General features: G+C 36.8%; 1 protein-coding gene across 2 annotated transcripts in view; it reads left to right on the forward strand.

Moving 5' to 3' along the window:
- The first annotated feature begins 3,113 nt into the window (after window positions 1-3,113).
- The window catches only part of Rb1cc1 (RB1 inducible coiled-coil 1), a 44,719-nt gene continuing 27,898 nt past the window's right edge, over window positions 3,114-19,934 (forward strand). For both annotated transcript variants that reach the window (XM_051197850.1, XM_051197860.1), the window contains exons 1-9: window positions 3,114-3,169; window positions 4,865-4,985; window positions 8,268-8,394; window positions 8,532-8,702; window positions 12,173-12,375; window positions 14,082-14,508; window positions 17,822-17,992; window positions 19,342-19,526; window positions 19,733-19,919. In XM_051197850.1, coding sequence (XP_051053807.1) covers window positions 4,915-4,985; window positions 8,268-8,394; window positions 8,532-8,702; window positions 12,173-12,375; window positions 14,082-14,508; window positions 17,822-17,992; window positions 19,342-19,526; window positions 19,733-19,919 — 1,542 coding nt within the window. In that variant the 5' untranslated portion in view covers window positions 3,114-3,169; window positions 4,865-4,914. The remainder of the gene's footprint in view (window positions 3,170-4,864; window positions 4,986-8,267; window positions 8,395-8,531; window positions 8,703-12,172; window positions 12,376-14,081; window positions 14,509-17,821; window positions 17,993-19,341; window positions 19,527-19,732; window positions 19,920-19,934) is intronic.

A 19,934-nucleotide genomic window follows, 5' to 3' on the forward strand; every position in this document is an offset into this window, starting at 1 on the left:
TGTGTGGATAATTAAAAACATTAGTGGCCAAAATCCATGCACTAGCATTTTTAGAGTACAGCTATGGGTGGGGTCTTACTATGTGACTTGGTTTCTTCTGTTGTTCTTGGGCAGGAATTCATTAGCTGTACTTTGTGGGCATGGAGAGGTTGAGGGTGCAGATTCAAGAGAGAGCTTCTGAGTAAAGCAGCCATTCTCAGAATTCACAGCAACCATCCCTAATCAGCCTCCTCAAAGTGCCAATCTTGTAGTTGTAAAACAGTAGGCTTCCATGTCTGAGTAGATCAGGGGTTGCTTCTCAACGTATCTTTAGAAACTGTTAGACTTGAGCTAAATAACAAATGCCTGGGACCTATGTGTATAGAATAGTGTGTGTGTGTGTGTGTGTGTGTGTGTGTGTGTGTGTGTGTGTGTGTGTGTGTGTGCGTGTGTGTGTGTGTTTGTGCGTGTGTGTGGCCTTGACTATAAATGGAGTCTATCTGTTTTGTTATTTTCTGATGACATTCATAGTAGTTTAGAGGTTATGCTTGTCTTGGTCACTGCAGTGCTGTGTAATGTGGTGTCTGATGTGTTTAGCAGGGAATTTGTTCATGAGTACCAACCTTATTGGCAGTCAAAGATGGAGTGTAAATATATAGTAACCTTGTAAACAGGATATATGGCAGGATATATGGCCTGAGGAGTATGGATGGGTTAAAAGTGGCAAGTTTGTAGCATACTCTAGCTACAAACTACTTGAATGTTTTGAGGCAGGAATTGTGTGTGCTTGTAATCCCATCACTTGGAGTTTAAGCCATGCTTAGGGCCAAAACTACATACTGAGGCCATTTCTAAACATAAACCAACAAAAATTGAGTTTTTAATATAGCATGTTTACCCATGGGGAAAAAAAAAATCTGTCTTTTAGAAATAATCCTAAGTAGTGAGTGTATGTTGTAAAATTAAACCCTGAGGGGTAATAAGTAAATAATAGTGTAGTCTTGAGGGGGAGTGCTTTGATAGGCATTTTTAGTATTGCTGACTATGAAGCATTTGTGGCAATATGAAAAATGGTTAAATGAAGGGAAGTGGCTCTAAGATCCATAATGAACTTCATAATGCTACAGAATCTCTTAAATGCTAACAACTACATATTTTCTCTCTTCACATTGTGATAGCCTACAGGAGACCTTGCTCATTGTTAAATTATAGGCCCATGCATGTTACTTGTAGACAACAACTTGCCGTTTCTGTTATTCATTCATCAAAAAACTTGTTACTATAAGTGCATTTTAGTCAGTGTTAATAATGTGTTAACTTGTCTGTTTCTTTGAAATTCAGTGCCCCCAAACAACTTATAGATGAAAGTGTTTATTTTTTAAATAAAGGTGAAAAATATATGAGGAACATTGTAATGTATGTAGCATAACTAATGAAGTGATGAATTTCATGTGATTGCCTATCAAAGAAAATGGGTGTATGTGAAGATAGGGCAGGAGGAAAGAGTGATCAGAATAGAATGGGACTAGGAGTACTCTAACCAGGGAAAACTGCCCTTCTGAAGGCTCAGAGATGACTTAGCAACTTAAGCACTTCAAAGACTTTGAAAAATGTTGTCTTTAGACCTACAAGGGTGAAGATAGGAGTTTGCTGTCTTTAATTAACAGTTATCATAATTATTGAAGGCAAAAAATGCTGGATTATGCAGCTTTTAGTCAGCACTTATCAACTTATGATTTTCTTACCATAAAATAACAATATGGAAACACATAGAAAACTGGACAGGTAAAGACTTCTATAATCCCAACATTGGCAATTTAAGATAAAAGACTAAAGATTTTGAAGGCAGTGTGAGATAGATCCTGGTAGCGTGTTTCAAAAAACCATGAAAGTGTATTGACTAGTTTCCTAGATGTGGTAATACTTACAGAATGGTGGCTGCTGCTACCAACTGATTGTGACAAGGGCTATGTAGCAGGAGAAACGTTATTCACTTAGCATTTACAGAAGGCTACTTTCCCTTTTGTCTGGTGGGCTGCCATGTAACTTGCAGGTCTCCTGCTCTGTATCATAAGTGCAGTCTACACTACTACAGCCTTGTTGAATTTATAGACGAGTGTCTTTGAAGGCAGTTAAAGACTGTACTAGAGATGAAATAAGAGACAGATTGAGACTCTTGCATACAAGGAGAATCTGATTCACTACACTAAATAGAGGAGTAGACAATCTATAAATATTTAAGTGTTGGAATTAGTGGATAGATGTGCTAATATCTGTGCCTGTTAGAAGCGCTAGATAGCATGTGATAGACTAGGTAAATGCACATTAAGGATGCAAAGAGAAATGAAAAACTCAAAGATAATTAAGACTTGTTTTTTTTTTTTTACAAAGCCAGATTGAAGATATGCATAGTATGACATAATTGAATGTGTTGAATTTCAGCAGGATTTTTATAGACAGTTCAAACTTTGGCTAGGTTTGAGAGTGGGCAGTCAGCAGTATTAGTATGTACAGCCATAGAAGTAGGCCACATTCTATTCTACTGGAAGGAGGCCTGGTATTCCAGCCTGGACATTGGAGACCTGCATTATTACCTGCCTCACACTGTGTTCTTACATTAATTTTTTACTTTCCAGTTCTTACAACATCCCTCTGATATAGTTATACTGTATTAATTATCTCTTGCTGAGTAAAAAAAAAATAACTACTAATAATATGTTTATTTAAAGCAATATAAGTATATTATATCTAGGGCTTATTATATCTTATGGGGTGAACAGTTGAGAAAAGGTCTGTTCAGAATCAGGTAGTACCGAAATTCAGTTCACTGAGAATTGTTAGACTGAATGAGGTTCCTGGCTTCCTGCTGTCTGTTTGCCAGGGGCCTCTTTTTTTTTTTTTAAGTGTGTCTAAATGTATGATAACTTATTGATTGATAAAGGAGTCAATTGTCAGATGAAAGGCTTAATTTTAATGTCATTGTAGATGGCAGTTTTAAAGGAAAAGAGAATACCTAACTATATGTTGTTTTGACATTGAATTATTTCTCTATAATGACTCTGATTTGTCTTTTCCAGTTCTCTGAGGTCCACCAGTAGTGCCACTCATTTGCCAATATCAAGCAAGCACATATAAATAAGCCACTTTTAATCTTTTAAGAAAACAGTAATACTCTTCACAGTACCCGGTGGTAAGTCATTCATGCACATACCTTCAGAACTGCTATTTTGATCCACTGACAGCAGATTTGTCTTTTCTTACCTGAAAATTGTATTTTCTGACTCATAAGGGAAGAATATAAACATACCTGGTCTGAAAAGTTCATCACTTACATTTGTCTATAGGATTTCTGCCTCCTACTTCTTAAAAACAAACAAAAAAATCCCAGAGGTCCTAAAGTTCAGTCTTCATATTGATTATGAAACCTTCATAAATGAGTTTTTTAAATTGAACAAATTAATGGCAGAATACTTTTAAATATTCTCATTTTAAGGTCCATCTAGTTTATAGTTAGTGGTAGAGGGTGAACTTTTATTCTGTTTTCAAGGGTGTATTTATTTTTATTTTCTTTGTATAAATAAATGTTTGTCTACATATATGTGTGTGCCTGATGCCTTCAAGGGCTAAGAGAGAGCATTGGATCTTCTGGAACTAGAATTGCAGACAGTTGTGAACTACCATTTGAGTGCTGGGAATTGAACCCAAGTCCTACAAAGAGCAGCAAATGCTCTCAACCATCTTAAGCTGTCTATTTGCCCAGTCCCTGACTGCTGGCTTTTGGGAGTGGAAGGGGGGTTGAGCACTGCTCATCATCATGGAGATAAAATACATAATAAGTAGAAAGAACTGGGATGGGAATTTCTTTTAACTGAAAGTAATGGCAGTTAACTGTCTCTGAGTGTATGTGCACACAATGTATGGTTCCATATTCAGACATGGAGACCAGAGGAGCAAGTCGCTTGTCCTGCTCTGCCATTCTACCCTATTCCCTTGAGACAAGATCTGTCCCTAAACCTGGAGCTGGATTGGTGGCCTGCAAGACCCAGTGAGCTTCCTGTCTTCCTTTCACAGTGCTTGGATTATCTATCAGCTTGCCCATGACTTCCCCTACTGTTATAGGTGCTTGGGATTTGAACTCAGATCCTTTTGCTTAAGCAGCAAGTATTTTTACTTGCTAAGCCATCTTCCTAGTGTAATGATGGCTAATTATAGTTTTACTTACATCCTCAAATAGGAAGGAGGAGGAGCAGTGCCTTTGTGGGTTAAGTTTTTATTTGTTTAAAACTCAGAATCACTGCTTCCTAGGCTTGCCTAGAACTTAATTAATATGTGTAGCCCAGGCTGGCTTTGAACTCAAAGCTGTTTTCCTACACACACACACACACACACACACACACACACACACACACACACACACACACTCTTACATACGTTTTATGTTGTTACACACACACACTCTTACATACGTTTTATGTTGTTTTAATCCTTAATGGAGGGTTAAATCTAGAACCTTTTGCATAAATAAATAAATAAATAAATAAATAAATAAATAAATAAATAAAATCAATTATTCTGTTGATCTACACCTCCAGATTCCCAAATTTTTTTATTCTGAATATAGAAAGCAAGAAAATTTATATACATTGTTTTTCTAGTGATGGGCATTTTTCTTCCTACAAATAAGCCAACTGTCTAATGTAGAACTGTTACACTTTTCACTAGTCTCATTTTTAAAAAATGAGTTGACTGCATTGTCTGATTCACTTTTCTTTAAAAAATGAACCTACTATTTATTTATTTATTGTTGTTAAGTAAGACTGTTCTGTCATGGTGATAAAGGTATTTGAATTTATTCTTGAATTACTCTCCTTGTTTTTCTCTTTAGGAACTGCATTGGAGTGTGAGGTACGGCTCACGGATTCCAGAAAGATCACCATGAAGTTATATGTGTTTCTGGTTAACACTGGGACCACTCTGACATTTGATACTGAGCTAACTGTGCAAACGTGAGTTGTATTTCACTTATCCTCTGGTTTTCCATCTTTCATTTATGTAAAAAAAATTACCTTATTTTAAGAAAACGTCCCACTGTGATGGAAGATGGTTCAGTCAATAAGAACACCTGCCTTGCAAGCACAATCTGAGTTGAATGCCCAGAGCCCACATAGGAATGACAGTTGTTCACAGTGTGTGGTTGTAATCGCAGTTTGGGGGATCTCTGGGACTCAGTGGCTAGAAAGTCTACCTAATTTGGTGAAATTCAAGACAATGATAGACGCTGACTCCAATGAGGTAAATCATCTTCCTGAGAATAACATGAAGTTGCAACTTCCTGTACACATATATCCACACACTTGTACATATACATACAAACATTTTTTTAAAAAGTACTTGGAGCTAGAGTGTTGGCTTAGTGACTCAGATCACTTGTTGCTCATGAAAGAGCCCAGTTTCAGCCCTTCCATGGCAGCTCACAACTGTCTGTATCTCCAGTTTTAGGGGTTCTAGTGGCCTCTCCTAACTCTGCAGGCAGCAGGCACATGTGCAATGCACAGTACGCATAAAAATAATGAAATCAATAAATCTTGTGAAAAGATAAGCAATCTATAATGAAAAAAGTAACTAGCTGGGCAATGGTGAACACACTCTTTGTCCCAGCAGTTACCGTGGAGGTAGGCGGTATCTGAGTTCCATGTCAGCCAGGAAAACACGGTGAGACAGAGAGAGAGAAAAGGAGAGGAAGAGAACAGAGAGCCAGTGGCCCTGTAGCAAGTCTCAAGTTTCTTTTCACTACTCATTTTGCATAATTGTTACTATTATGGAATTTCAAATTCCTTGAAGTGTGCTTTGTGACTTTTTGCATGACTATATTAGTCACAATAAGCAAAACTGGTAACTCAAAACTTAAAGTTCAGTAGTATGCATCATTTTGCAGTTTTCAGTAATTTGTGTGTTTTAAAACTTTGTGTTTTGTTTTATTTGGGTATGTATATTTATGTGCACATGTGCATGTGCAAAAAGTTGGGTTGGTAGAAACCAGGGGACAATTTATGCAAATTGGTTTTCTTTACCATCTAAGTTCTAGGTTTTGAATTCAGGTCTTTAGGCTTCAGGGTAAACGTCTTTACCCACTGAGCCATCTTGTCCATTTCCTCTTTTTATTCTGTGTGAATAAAGTCAATGGGTTGTTTAGCTTACTAATGAGAGAATAAATAATATCCAAATTAATACAGCTTATTTCTAATCATTTTCTGCTTTGACCAAGGTGTCAACTATTTGACTAAATATTCTCCTAAGCTTATAAAATGCAAAGGTTAGCTCTCAGGGCAAGGAAAAATTAATTTGAGTTCTTATCGGAAGAAGAAACAAGTAGTATACACCATTTTCCAGGCTACTTACTTTATATACAGAATAAACTAATCTCATTCTGAATTTTTTAGCAATAGCTTGAATTACATTTTTTTTTTTTTTTTTTTAAACGGCAGTAAGTGGGCTGGAGAGATGGCTCAGCACTTAGGATTACTGTTGCTCTCGCAGAGGAACTGACATGGTCTCCCACAGCCTCCTGTCACTCTAGGTCCTGGGTGTCTGGTGCCTTCTAGCCTCTGTGGGCAAGAGACACACGTGTGGTGCACAGACATATATATCTGTGGGAAAAGCACATACACAGACTAAAAAGGGGGCTTTGTTTACTTGTTTTAATGGCACTAAGGTTGAGGGGGGTCGACTCACATCTCTTCCTAGGAATCCATAGTCAGTAAGTGGGTACTGGAGGCAGAGAAACTTTTTCTTTAGAATTGGATTCACTGTTAGTTAGATTCTTCCATGTAACGCCTCACCCATGTTCTTGAAGTGAACCTAATTAAACATTTTAAATAAAGTCATTATGACAGTTTAAAAAAAAATAAAAGAGGAAGGAGACTAATGAGATTGGAAGGGAGATAAGAAGTGGAAAATGAATATGAAAATCTGTAAAAGTGTCCTATTGAAACGCATTATATATAATTAATATGTGTTGTGAAAAGCTTTTTAAAAATGGCACCAAGGAAGCTGGAGAATTAGCTTAGGGGTGAAGGACATTTCTGCAGTGCAAGCATGAGGACGAGTTTGAATTCCCATGGCAAAAGTGTGATGTTTCCATGTGTGCCTGTAACCCAGCTCTGTTGGGGGGGGGGTGAGGGGTGGGAGACAGCATGCAGAGATAGATGCATCCCTACGGCGTACTGTCCACTGAGTCTAGCCAAAACAGTGAACTTTAGGTGCACTCGGAAAGCCCGTCTTAAAAGATAATGGTGGAAAGCAATGGAGGACAATACCCAGCATCAACCTCTCATGTCCACATGCAAGAACAGGTGAACATACCAACGCATACACACACAAATGTCACTAAGTGGTTATTTTGTAGTTTTTATTTTGTTTCATACATGGTGTGTGCTTGTGTATGTGTTCATTTGTGTGCACATATGTATGGAAGGTAGATATAGATGACGATGCCTTGCTCTGTCAGCCTCTACCTTTTCCCCCCTTGAGACGGGGCTTTCATTGAACATGGAGCTTTCTTATTTGGCTAGACTGGCTAGCCAATGCATCCCAGTGGTCTGCCTGTCTCCTTGCCTAGTGTTGGGGTTACAGACATGGACCACCACTTACTGCCTGCTTTTATGTGAGTACTGGGAATTTAAACTCAGTTCCTTTTGCTTGTGCAGTGGGCACAGCACTTTACTCACATAGCTAGCTGTCTCCTCTACTCTAATATATGTTTTAAATACATTTGTTTTCATTGATTCAGTTTTACTTCTAAAGGGATGAATCATCTCATTATTTAAGCCCAGGCTGGACTTAACTTGCTCTTCTGGAATAACATATTACATAGCACATGGCTATGGATTATGAATTTTTTTGAAAAGAACTTTCAGATAGTTTAGACTTAGTGTACTTTCTATAATTACTATGAAAATCTTAACACAAATTCTGGGTTCTGAGGAGTTCTATACCAAACTAGATGCCGCATGTATGTCTGTTGATACCTTTCACTATTATGCAAAAACTCAGAAAAGTAATTGTGTGTACTACCTTATTTTATGGGCTCACTTTTAGATGTGACAGAATGGGCATTTAATTCACTGGCAGCCAGTTGATTGTGGTATCTAATTATAGAAATAGGAAACTTTTATTACGAGAAAATAAAATGAAACTCAATAGCATATTATGGTATGTGTTGTTTTATGAAGTGCTGCTTTTATAAAGGCATTAGGAATATGTAAATAACTGGATTTTGTTTTTCTAAGTGTGGCTGACCTTAAGCATGCCATTCAAAGCAAATACAAGATTGCTATTCAGCACCAGGTGCTAGTGGTCAATGGAGGAGAGTGCATGGCTGCAGATCGAAGAGTGTGTACCTACAGTGCTGGAACGGTGGGTGTCAGTAGACTTCATGTTCTGCCTTTTCATCGGATGGGGAGCAGGGGCTCTGTTCTTGTATTAAGGGCAGTGTGCAAGACCACCATGTATAACATGTTTGTTTCTTTCATTGCCCCATTTTTTAAATACAGGACACAAATCCAATTTTTCTTTTTAATAAGGAAATGATCTTGTGTGACCGCGCACCTGCTATTCCTAAAACTACCTTTTCAACAGAAAATGACATGGAAATAAAAGTTGAGGAGTCCCTTATGATGCCTGCAGTTTTTCACACTGTTGCTTCAAGGACACAACTTGCAGTGGTAAGGTCTATACAATTCTTTTAACTAAAAGTATTCAAGTCTGTCTAGCACAGAAGTCAAAATTCTATAGATAATATGAAAAATACTCAACATTTTTCTCCTCTTAGATTTTTTTTATGTTCTGTTTTAGTGTGCGTGCTCATGCCTGTGTGCATACACACACATGTGTAAAATTTATAGAAGTCAGAGAAAAATCTAGTGGCAGTAGGTTTTTTTTTTTTTTTTTTTTTTTTTTTTTTATCATATATCTCCTGGGATTAATTCAGCTGCTTGGCAATGAGTATCTTTCTGATAGTTGTTTCATAAAGATAGGGTTTTCTTTTATAACCTCCTTCTACTGAAGTGTGCAAGGTTAGGGCTAAAGTTAGGCGGCACAGTGTTTAAGAGCATGCATGGCCTTTCCACCTGAGTGTGGCTCCCAGAACCCATGTCATATGCTCAACCACCTGACGCTCCAACTGTGGGGTATCTGATGCCTCTCACTTTCACAGTCTGGTGTGCACACACATAATTTAACTTAAATTAGCAAGAAAAAGCCTTTAAAATTTATTTATCATATTTTATAGCTAATATACCTAATTTTAAATGTTTAGTCCTCTGTGCCACTAGACAGTGTGAGAAGAATGTCTTAATATGACTTGGCTAGCATTTCCCCAAAGTAGAGATAGGCAGATAATTACTTTTGAATATTCTTTAGCTGATTAGACAATAGAGCTCAGGTAACTTTAGTAAAACAGTTGTTTTTCCTTGTTTCTGGTTCTTAAAAAGGAACCACAATCCTTTCCCATCCATATGGCTTACCGATACTTTCAGTCCCAGTATATTGTTGCTAATTATTTGATTTCTCTGTTTTGTTATAGTATTTTTTTGTTTTTAGATAGGGTCTCTCTGTGTAACTCCTGCTATTCTCAAACTCAGTCCTCATCTTAGCTTTAGAGGGCCTAGAATTACAGGTATGCATTATACCTTGTTTTCTCTTGCAGTTTACTCTTAATTGTATGCCATTGATTCTAAGCTGTAAAGAAGCTGCGGGGAATTTTCCTTTAGATAAGAACAAGAGAAGTAACACAGTTCACATTGTATTTTTTAGAAGGTAAATGCTTAGTAAAGTTTTGGTCAGTAAACTTACGATGGACAGAAGGTTCTTTAGGCAAGGAAACATGAGAAGGATTCACAGTGCCAGACTGGAGGCAGAAGGGAGTGAGCCTATGGAGCTGTTGGTCACCCTAATAAGTGTAAGCAGGCTTTTATTTGATTTTGTTGGAGTGGGTTAACCTTTTGATATTTTTGTCTGTTCATTAGTCATAGACTTCAAAAGATGGTTTTCTTCTTGTGCATAAGTACTCTGGTTTTGTGTTTGACTGGTAGGAAGGGATGATTTTAACTCAGGATTGCTGAGTTCATTCTGTTGTTGTCATCATCATGATAAAAAAAACGTTGATAGTGCTGGAATCCGGCTGTGGTCTCCTAAGAGAATGTAATATTAAGTATTTAACATATTTTAACTGGTTAGAGGGAAAGGTGATAAAAATGCCAGTCTTTGCTATTGTATTATAGGTTGTTTGAAAATTACTTGGTTCTTTGGGGCCTTGTGAGCTTTTAGGTAGAGGAGGAAATTTTCAGTTACTTTTATTAAAGTTTTATTAAAGATAATTTTAGATACTTTAGCTGCTTAAATAACTTATCTTTTTTTTTCATGCATACAGAGTAAATAACTTATCTTTTTAAAGGAAATCATTCAGCTATTTTCTTACTTGTAGAACTGAGATAAATTTTTCTACTCTGACTGTAGTTATTTTCTGAATATTCTTATTTTGTGTTTATGTATTTTCTGGTTTCTAATTTTCGTTTTAGACTCACACATACACACACATTTATATATATACACACACATATGTATACACACACATATACACGTGCACACATACACATATATATTGACTCAACTAAGGGTTAACGAATGTCATGAGCAATCCCTGAGCCTGTTGGTCCACTGACAATTTCTTCATTTTGCACAATAATACCAGATTCACCTCTAGATCCTGTGAGCTTCCAACTGTGAATAATTGGCCAGATTTACAATACCAGGCATGCATATGTTTCCTCCTGTGGGACAGGCCTTAAATCAAAAAGTAGTTGATTATCCCAATACCATTTTTACACCAATGGGCTTACCCAATCATCATTGCATTTCAAGAAGTTTATAACTGGGTAATAATGTTGATGACCCCCCTATGCCCATACTCACACACCAGTTGCTTAAATAGTAGCTTTCACTACTGTGAGAGCTAGCCAGCAGGGAAGAAGGTTCCTTTCCTGTGATGAATGTGTGTGCTGTCTTCAGCAGTAGGATCCTAGGATCCTGTCATAAATTCTGAGCATGGTAACCTGTATTTTTTGTTTTGGGGGGGTGGATTCCCTGGCATACTCCTCTACTGACATCTTAATGTACATATTCTATATAAAGTGCTGTTTGTTACTTGCTCCCTTTTTGTTTCCTCCTCCTCACACTGTGTTTAATTACCTATTCTTCATACTTACGCCACCTAATGTTTGTAATGCAGGTATGCAGCAGCATGCTGGCCCACAGTAGAATCTGATTCCTTTTTTGTTAGCATTCTTTTCTTTTTCCTCTAGACTGCTGATAAGCAGTTTTATTTTACATTTTCTATTCTTTTCAAGCCTTTGGAATTTTTTATTCCTAATTTACATCAGTATTTTCTCTGAACCTTCATAAGTAGCCTGAGCTTCTGAAAGACTTCACTGTCTCCTTTCTTTGTTAAGACAGGGTAATGTTAGTTATTTTCTACAGGTCCAGGGACTTACTTTTGTGACAGGGAACTTCTCCTATTCAGAAGTTTCCTACGTTGCTTTTGATCAGTTTGCACTTGATACTTAATTCTTTGTAACTGAATTCCAGCCATCTGTTCTTAAAATTCATTGACTCTAGGGCTGCAAAATGTTCAATTGGTAAGAACACTTATTGGGCAACCATGAAGGTTTGAGTCCCCAATATCTATATAAAAAGCTGAAAATAGTGGCATGTGCTAATCTCAGTAATTAGGGATCACTAGGCAGAAATGTCACTAGGGCTTACTAACTACCAGCCCAGCTCCAGGCTCAGACTTTGTCTCAAAGGAATAAAATGGAAGTGATAGGACACCCAGTATCCACTTTAGGTTAGGGTTCCATGCTCATCTCTCACACATATACCACACACATGTATATCACAGCATGTACAAGTGTGTGTGTGTATGTGTGTGAATGCATGCGCATGCACATACACACATACAAAACAATAATATTTTATTTTGAGGACTTCTACCGTATACTTTCAATAATGGTTTATAGTAGTCTAAAACTTGTTAATGCATTTTCAGTGTTTATGCTTGTGAAAATGTGTGTGCGTGTGTATGCAAACATGTACACACAAACCATTACTTTCTTTTATTCTTTTTCATTTCAAACAGGAAATGTATGAAGTTGCCAAGAAGCTTTGCTCTTTCTGTGAAGGCCTTGTCCATGATGAACATCTTCAGCACCAAGGCTGGGCTGCAATCATGGCCAATCTAGAGGACTGTTCAAATTCATACCAGAAGCTTCTTTTCAAATTTGAAAGTATTTATTCAGATTATCTGCAATCCATAGAAGACATCAAGTTAAAACTTACTCAGTATGTTTATCGTTATGTGATTTTTTTTTTTTAAAGCCTTTGAAATTTATCCATAGGTTTTAGTCACTTGGTGTTTGCTTCTTGGAGGCCATATGTTTATTTAAATAATGATTAATTGTAGAATCTTCTTAAGTATTATGATGATGATGATTATGTATAAATATAGGCATGTGTGTTCTTGGTGCTAATGTAGAAGTCAGAGGACAACTTTTTAAGATGTTGGTTCTGCCCTTCACTGTGGGGTCCAGGGCGTTCCTGTTACCCATTCAGCCATCTCACTGGCCTATCTTAGAGTCATGCTTTAGTTAAGTTGTGGCATTTTGGTTGGGTTTTGTTTTGTTTGAGACGGGGTCTCTTTATGATGCCCTGGCTGTTCTTGAATTCACTATGTAGACCAGGCTGATCTCAGAAGAGATATGCCTACCTCTGTCTCCTAAGTGCTAAGATTAAAGGCATGTTGCATGTTCCAACATGCCCAGGGTTTTTAATGTAGTTCTTTAAAAACGCTTATTTTGACTCCCACATACTTTTTTTTATTTCCTTGAGTGATTTAATTATATAAAAGGTTTGGAATAATTTATAAAAACTAAGAACCTGTTTTTGTATTTGCCCCATAGAGAAAATGTAAAGTGGAGGGGGAAAAAAAGGCCAGAACCCACATCTCATATAAACAAAAAGGCCATCAGACATGGAAATTTTTAAGTTATTTTTAAAATATTGCCATCCTAATGTAAGTTCTTTACATATTAGGCATCAATTGGGTTTTGGAAGGAAAGAACTGCAAATCTATAACTAACATGCATATGAGCTTTAATTCAACCTTAGAATAACTGTTGTGAATGCATGCTCATATATGTACTTTCCAGATTTTGTATTCTGGTTTTCTTATTTTCTTTTTCTTTACTTTGGATTTGCATTAGAGGTGATTGCATGTTCTCTTATTTTCCTTCCCTTTCTTAATCTTTGCATTTTTTTAAGTCATGCTGGAGACTCAATCTAAGTTCTTTCCTGAGTTTAATGACCATCATTTTTACTCAAAGTTGTATCCCGGTCACAAGACTCTTTCTTTCCCTGCTTTTTCTCAGTATTATAGAGTGACTGTTTATGGACAAGTTTTGGTCGTTGACATTGAAAGAAATATTGATAGGAAAGAATAAATAACCAATATTAAAAGGACATTTTCAGTTATTTGTTATAATAACCTTTCCAAGTACCTATTTTGGAGGGAATTCTATTACCCACATCAATTTACTTTAATTTTTATATATAAATATACAGTATAGCTTTATGAAATCTCAGCGATTTCATATTTTCCCTATATCCTTTAGCAGCTTATCTCTCATTCATTTTCCTGATGTGAATATAAGTGTTACTCTAAGGCTAAAATATGATCCTGTGCTTTCAGAACATGAAATGTATTTGATTGTATTAAAGTCAGGGTTACAGTCTGTGGGACTGCTGGTTAATCTTCGTTATATATAGTTTTACTTGAAAAGGGTTTGATTAAGAAGTCAGTGTTTACCTATTTAGTATAATCTTGCTAGCTTTTTTTTTTTTTAAATGTAATGGTCACCTCTCTACTAAACTGTACCTTTAGCTGGCTAATAAAAGAGCAGTGGTAAGGTTGATGTTTTGAAGTACACTGTGATTATATTGGCTGATACTAGAACACACTTGCTTTACTGACTCATGTTTTGTATATTAAGTTTAGGAACTGCGGTTTCAGTAATGGCCAAGATTCCACTGTTGGAGTGCCTAACCAGACATAGTTACAGGGAATGTTTGGGAAGACTGGATTCTTTAAATGAACATGAAGGCTCAGAGAAAGCTGAGATGACAAGACCCACTGAACTGGTGCTCTCTCCTGATATGCCTAGAACAACTAATACATCCTTGTTAACCTCATTTCACAAGTCAGTGGAGCATGTAGCTCCAGATCCCACTGATGCTGAACGTGGCAAAGGACTTAGGGAATCTTGTCAAAGTACTGTCCAGCAAGAAGAAGCTTCAGTAGATGCTAAAGACAGTGATCTGCCTTTTTTTAATGTTTCCTTGTTAGACTGGATAAATGTTCAAGATAGACCTAATGATGTGGAATCTTTGGTCAGGAAGTGCTTTGATTCTATGAGCAGGGTAAGTTGTGTGTGTGTGTGTGTGTGTGTGTGTGTGTGTGTGTGTGTTGGGGTGGCCTATTAAGTTATACTTGAAACAGAATACCTTGCATTGGAACTTGGGAGATTGGATCAGATTACTTGTAACCATGCTTTTGAATTGATCATGAAGTATTTGAGTGTATAAATTGTATTGCAGTGAGAAGAGTTTACATAAATTTTGAGTGATTCAGGAGTAAATCACTGCTAAACTAAAATATTATAGTGTTGAACATTTCCATCATCTAGAAAGTTGTCTTTTCCCAGTAAGCACCTCCCTACATGAGAAATTGTAACTATACCATCTCCTTAAAAATTCATTGGTAAGACTTTGTGCTTTCAGTTACACTTCTAGAAGCAAACCTTGGATTCTTTATATCTGCTCTGTGAGTTGCTGTAAAACATTGGCATCAGAAAGGAAATTGTTTTGTTTACACAAAATTTTAAGGTTTGGAAGATATCAGTTATCAGAATACAAAAGCTGGAATATTTGGGCTTTGCTTAAAGGGGCACATAGTTGGGAAACAGATTTGGTTCATTAATTCTTTAAGAAAAACAAATATCTGGTCTAGGATGTCTGGAACAGCAATGTCTACTTTTAGTTATAAGTAAAGTGAATATCTCTTAAGATCTGGGTTTCCTAGTAAGTTCAGCATCTATGTCCTTGATAACATCTAACAGGTAGGTATTTCATTCAGGTAGGCATTTGCCCCAGCAAAGATTATTATCAAAAATGAATGAAAGCTAGACTAATGTTTCTGTTTATATTTCAAACTAATATTAAATTTCCATTTGACTGGATGATCAACCATATAAGTGGACACAATAATCAGTGTCATTTTTCATAATTAGAACTTATTGTGGAATAATCATTTCATACACCATGAATGTGTATACTTGCCAATGCCCCTTCTGATTGGTTTAATTAAGAGCTGAATGGCTAATAGTTAGGCAGGAAGAGGTATAGGCAGGACATCCAGGCAGAGAAAGGGGAAGAGGAGATGAATCTAGGCACAGGGCAGATGTCAGAAGAGACAGGAAAGGCAGCAGGACATGGCGGGGGAGGAGGAAGGATGGTTTATTTTTAGGGATTTGAGTGCCTAGTTTTACATTTGTATACTGATAGATGATAGTTTTGGTAGTTATTTTGTTTGGAACCCAACTTTAATTTATTTATAATATTCTATGGTTGTTGATTTCATTATTTTTGTAGACTTCTGTTTTATAAATGAAGATTTATGATTCTGCTTAATAAGTGGGTTAATGTATAGTTAGCTCAATTTGAATTTCCTAGAGTTTATTGACCCCTTAGTGTTTCTATTATTTCTTTCAAGCAACTTACTATTTTACTTTATTTATCTATTTGTCTATTTATTAATAAGACAGGGGTCTCATCATGTAGCCCTGGCTGACCTTGAAATTCTTCTGCCTCTCAAGTGCTGAGATGTGTATGCTGCCACATCCAGCTATTTGTTTAATATTTTGCTTGTTGTATAAAGGGCAGATTGTTTAAAGATTATATAATTAGAAATAGAAACTATTAAAAAAAATTGGTTTTACAACTTCTTTAAGGTAATTGTTGTGTATTAGCCATGTATATGTCAAGAGATCTCATGAGTAAAATTAATCTAGCACTATATGTCAGTGATGGAAACCTGAACAAATAATTATTAATATGATTAATATTAGCCAAAAATCTCTGGAAATTATAGCTTTTATCATCTGGGAAAATGGAATAAAGTATGCCACAAATTATTAAGTAAAATTTTATTACAGTAAGGATTTTCGGAATTACATTAAAGTAACTAAAGATAAATCCATTGTTTTTCTCTTTCTGATCGTTGTTCACATGAATTGTTCTTCTGTTTCACCCTCTCTCTAGCCCCCCTTTGTAGAGCCTAGTCAAATATCTTCTTTACCCATCAGAAGGACAGTCACAAAGACCTTGGTCAATAAGGTGGATTAGTGGATAAAGGATAACATGACCATGCGTCTCAGATGGTGGTTAGAGGGAATTGATGCCCACAGTTGTCTTTTGACCTCTATGTGTATGTCATGACTTTTGAGAGCACACACACACACACACACACACACACACACACACACACACACACACTGTTGAAGAGGTAACTTGGCTGATAACTTCAGGCATTAAGAATCATGTCTGGGGCTTGAAAAACTGTGCTAGTTTTCCTCCATTAAAAGTTGAGATTAGGATCTGACAATCTGACTCAGTGGGTAAAAGCCTGAAAACCTTATTTCAGTCCCTAGGACTCACATGGTAAAAGGAGAGAACTAGTTCCCAGAAATTGTCTTCTGGTCGCATGTATGTGCATGCTATGGCATGTCTGTTTGCTTAGAGGTCAAGCACTTACCTGCCGAGGCCCCAGGTTCAGTCTTCCGTACTGCAGTAACAGTAATGATGAAGTAATAAAATGTTCTTTAAATGCTATTGGCAGTGGCTCCCACCTATAATCCTAACACTGAAATTTTGAAGTCAACTTGGGCAGTGTATTTTGAGTTCCTGAGTGACACCCTTCCTTAAAATGGATGGATGGACAGACATTATGCATAATGCTAAAACTAGTTTTAATTGGAGTAATTAGAATCTGAGAAGAAATATATGAAAGAACTAGTAGGACCTGAGGAGATTGGCAGAGATGACCTGCTGCTAAGTTCCAAGAGCCTTAAATGAAACAAGATTATTTGATATTTGTGAGTAGACAGTCTTTACTAGGAAATAGTCACCATCAAATACGTAGAATGAAAGCCAAATGACAGGCAGGATTAAAAAATTAGAAAGAACATTGATTAAGCCATTTCTTTGCAGTAGAGATTAATTTAAGTTTTCTGTCCCACTTGGGGTCTTGCTGAATTAATTGCTTATCTTTTTTGGTCTGAACGTTTGGTCTTCTGCCTTGCTTCCTAAGCTCGGAATTACAAGCATATACCAAGGTGCCTGGAAATGCTTTTGAGGGAGTTGGTAAGAGTTACTACTACCCAAGAATGGGTCATTATCTCTACTTTATATGACTTTGACCTTGAAAAATAACATTTTCTTCGGGACATTGAGAACTGATTAAATTATAGCATTGATTGAGATTTGTGATTTCCTGGAATTGATTTTGTATTGTTTAGAGATGAATCCTATAAACCTTCCTTTAGAAGTATAACTTGGTTTACAGTGTGTTGTTTTTCTGTGTCTTCTTCTATCACTTTTGTATCTGACTCTATATCCAATTAGTGTGAAATTATTTCCAGAAGATTTTATTCATATATATTTCCTTTTCATTTAGCTTGACCCAAAGATTATTCAACCATTTATCTTAGAATGCCATCAAACTATTGCCAAACTTGATAATCAGAATATGAAAGCCATTAAAGGACTTGAAGATCGGCTGTATGCCCTGGACCAGATGATTGCTAGCTGTGGCCGGTTGGTAAATGAACAGAAAGAGCTTGCTCAGGTATTGTGTTTCACTATTTTTGTATATTGTAAGTGCAGTGTCCATTTAGTGTACACATGTATTTACTTTTCCCTTCACTGTTCGTAATGCATTATTATTTATATATGTATTTGTTAGGTTTGCCTGTCACTGTGACTATTTAACAAAAAAGTTAACTTAAGGGAAAAGAGGTTTATTTTGTTTGGTTTCAGAAGGGTACAGTCTGCAATGATGGTGAAGGTATGGTACCAGGAACAGATTCTGGAAGAGCAGCTTTAGTAGTAGCAGAAGTACAGAATACTTCTTGGCAGGTTAAAAAAATAAGCTCCATAAGCAAAAAAATAGAACAGACTGGGCTGAGCTAGAGCTGTAGCTAAAGGCCCATACCACAGTGATCCATTTTTCAGCCAAGTCTTATATTCCAAGGGTTCCATATCTTTTTAGAACAACAATTAGGGATGGCCATCACTCAAAATGTGACCTTGTGGGGACAATTCAGATTTATAACAATATACCACGTAATAGAGGTGGGGAAAGGACATGTTCTATGTTGTTATTCCCATTTGAGGCAGGGTCTCACTCTGTTACCCAGCTTCACAATGGCCTCTGCCTCCTTTTCGATGTTATGATTACAGATGAGTGCCAACACACATAGCCAATGCATACTATACATACTCTTAGTGGTTGGGTTGGATGAAATAAAGTGAGTTCAGGTACTATGGATGAAAATGGAAATAGAAACCATGAAAGTACTTTCCACAGCTGGAGTGAAAAAGATTAATAAGAAATGGCAGAAAAATAAGAAATCTTGGAAAATTGACTAATCGTTTGTATTTATGACCACTGGTTTTCCAGTCCCCAGAGCTAAGTAGCTGGATTTCATCCCAGGCTGCTACACCTCCTCCTCTCATTCCCTTTTGGCTTTCGCTCCCACCCTCAGCATTTCATGGACTGGAGTTTTCCATTATAGCCCAGGTTGTCTGCCTCCCTCCCTCTGCTTTTGGAGTACTGTGGCTTCTATTGGTTGTTGCATTTTTATCCCTTGAAATGTTGATATTTCATGTGCTTGCTTTTTGTAAGGAAAGCCAAAGAAATATAAAAGTCTAAGGTAGCTTAAATTTTGTGTTTCCCTGTGTTTGTTTGCTTTGGGCTTATATTTGGATCAATTATTTTAATGTAGTTTTCAAGATACAGATTATAAATTGGTTTTTAGTCCTTGGACTGGCCATTTGCTTTTGTCTCCCCTTTAGTGTTAGATACAGATTTTAGTGATCAAAGTGGAAAGTGGCCCATTGTCTATTTTTCTGTTAATTGAGTTCTTACATCATTTATCTAACAAAATTAAATATTCTTAAAACTTTTTCTCCAAGGGTTTTTTAGCTAATCAGATGAGAGCTGAAAACTTGAAGGATGCATCTGTATTACCTGATCTGTGCCTGAGTCACGCAAATCAGCTAATGATTATGTTGCAAAACCACAGAAAATTGTTGGATATTAAACAGAAGTGTACCACTGCCAAACAAGAGCTAGCAAACAATCTACATGTCAGACTGAAGTAAGAGATTCTGTCATATTTATTTAGGCTCTTTAGAGTTCATGCTTGTATCTCTCAGTAATGTGTAATTTTCCCTTATGATCTCACTGAAATGCAGATTATGTAACCCTGGGGTGAGAATTTAGAGTCTTGATCCTCACAGCTTACCTACAAGATGACTTTCAGCACGTGTTGGGACTGTTGAAACAATGCGTCTTCTTCTGTAGGTGGTGTTGTTTTGTGATGCTTCATGCGGATCAAGATGGAGAAAAGCTGCAAGCACTGCTCCGCCTGGTGATAGAGCTGTTAGAAAGAGTCAGAATTGTTGAGGCTCTCAGCACAGTCCCTCAGATGTATTGCCTAGCTGTTGTTGAGGTTGTAAGGAGAAAAATGTTCATTAAACACTACAGAGAGGTAAGCAATTCCAGC

Source organism: Phodopus roborovskii, unplaced genomic scaffold, assembly GCF_943737965.1.
Source record: "Phodopus roborovskii unplaced genomic scaffold, PHOROB, whole genome shotgun sequence".
Lineage (NCBI taxonomy): Eukaryota > Metazoa > Chordata > Mammalia > Rodentia > Cricetidae > Phodopus > Phodopus roborovskii.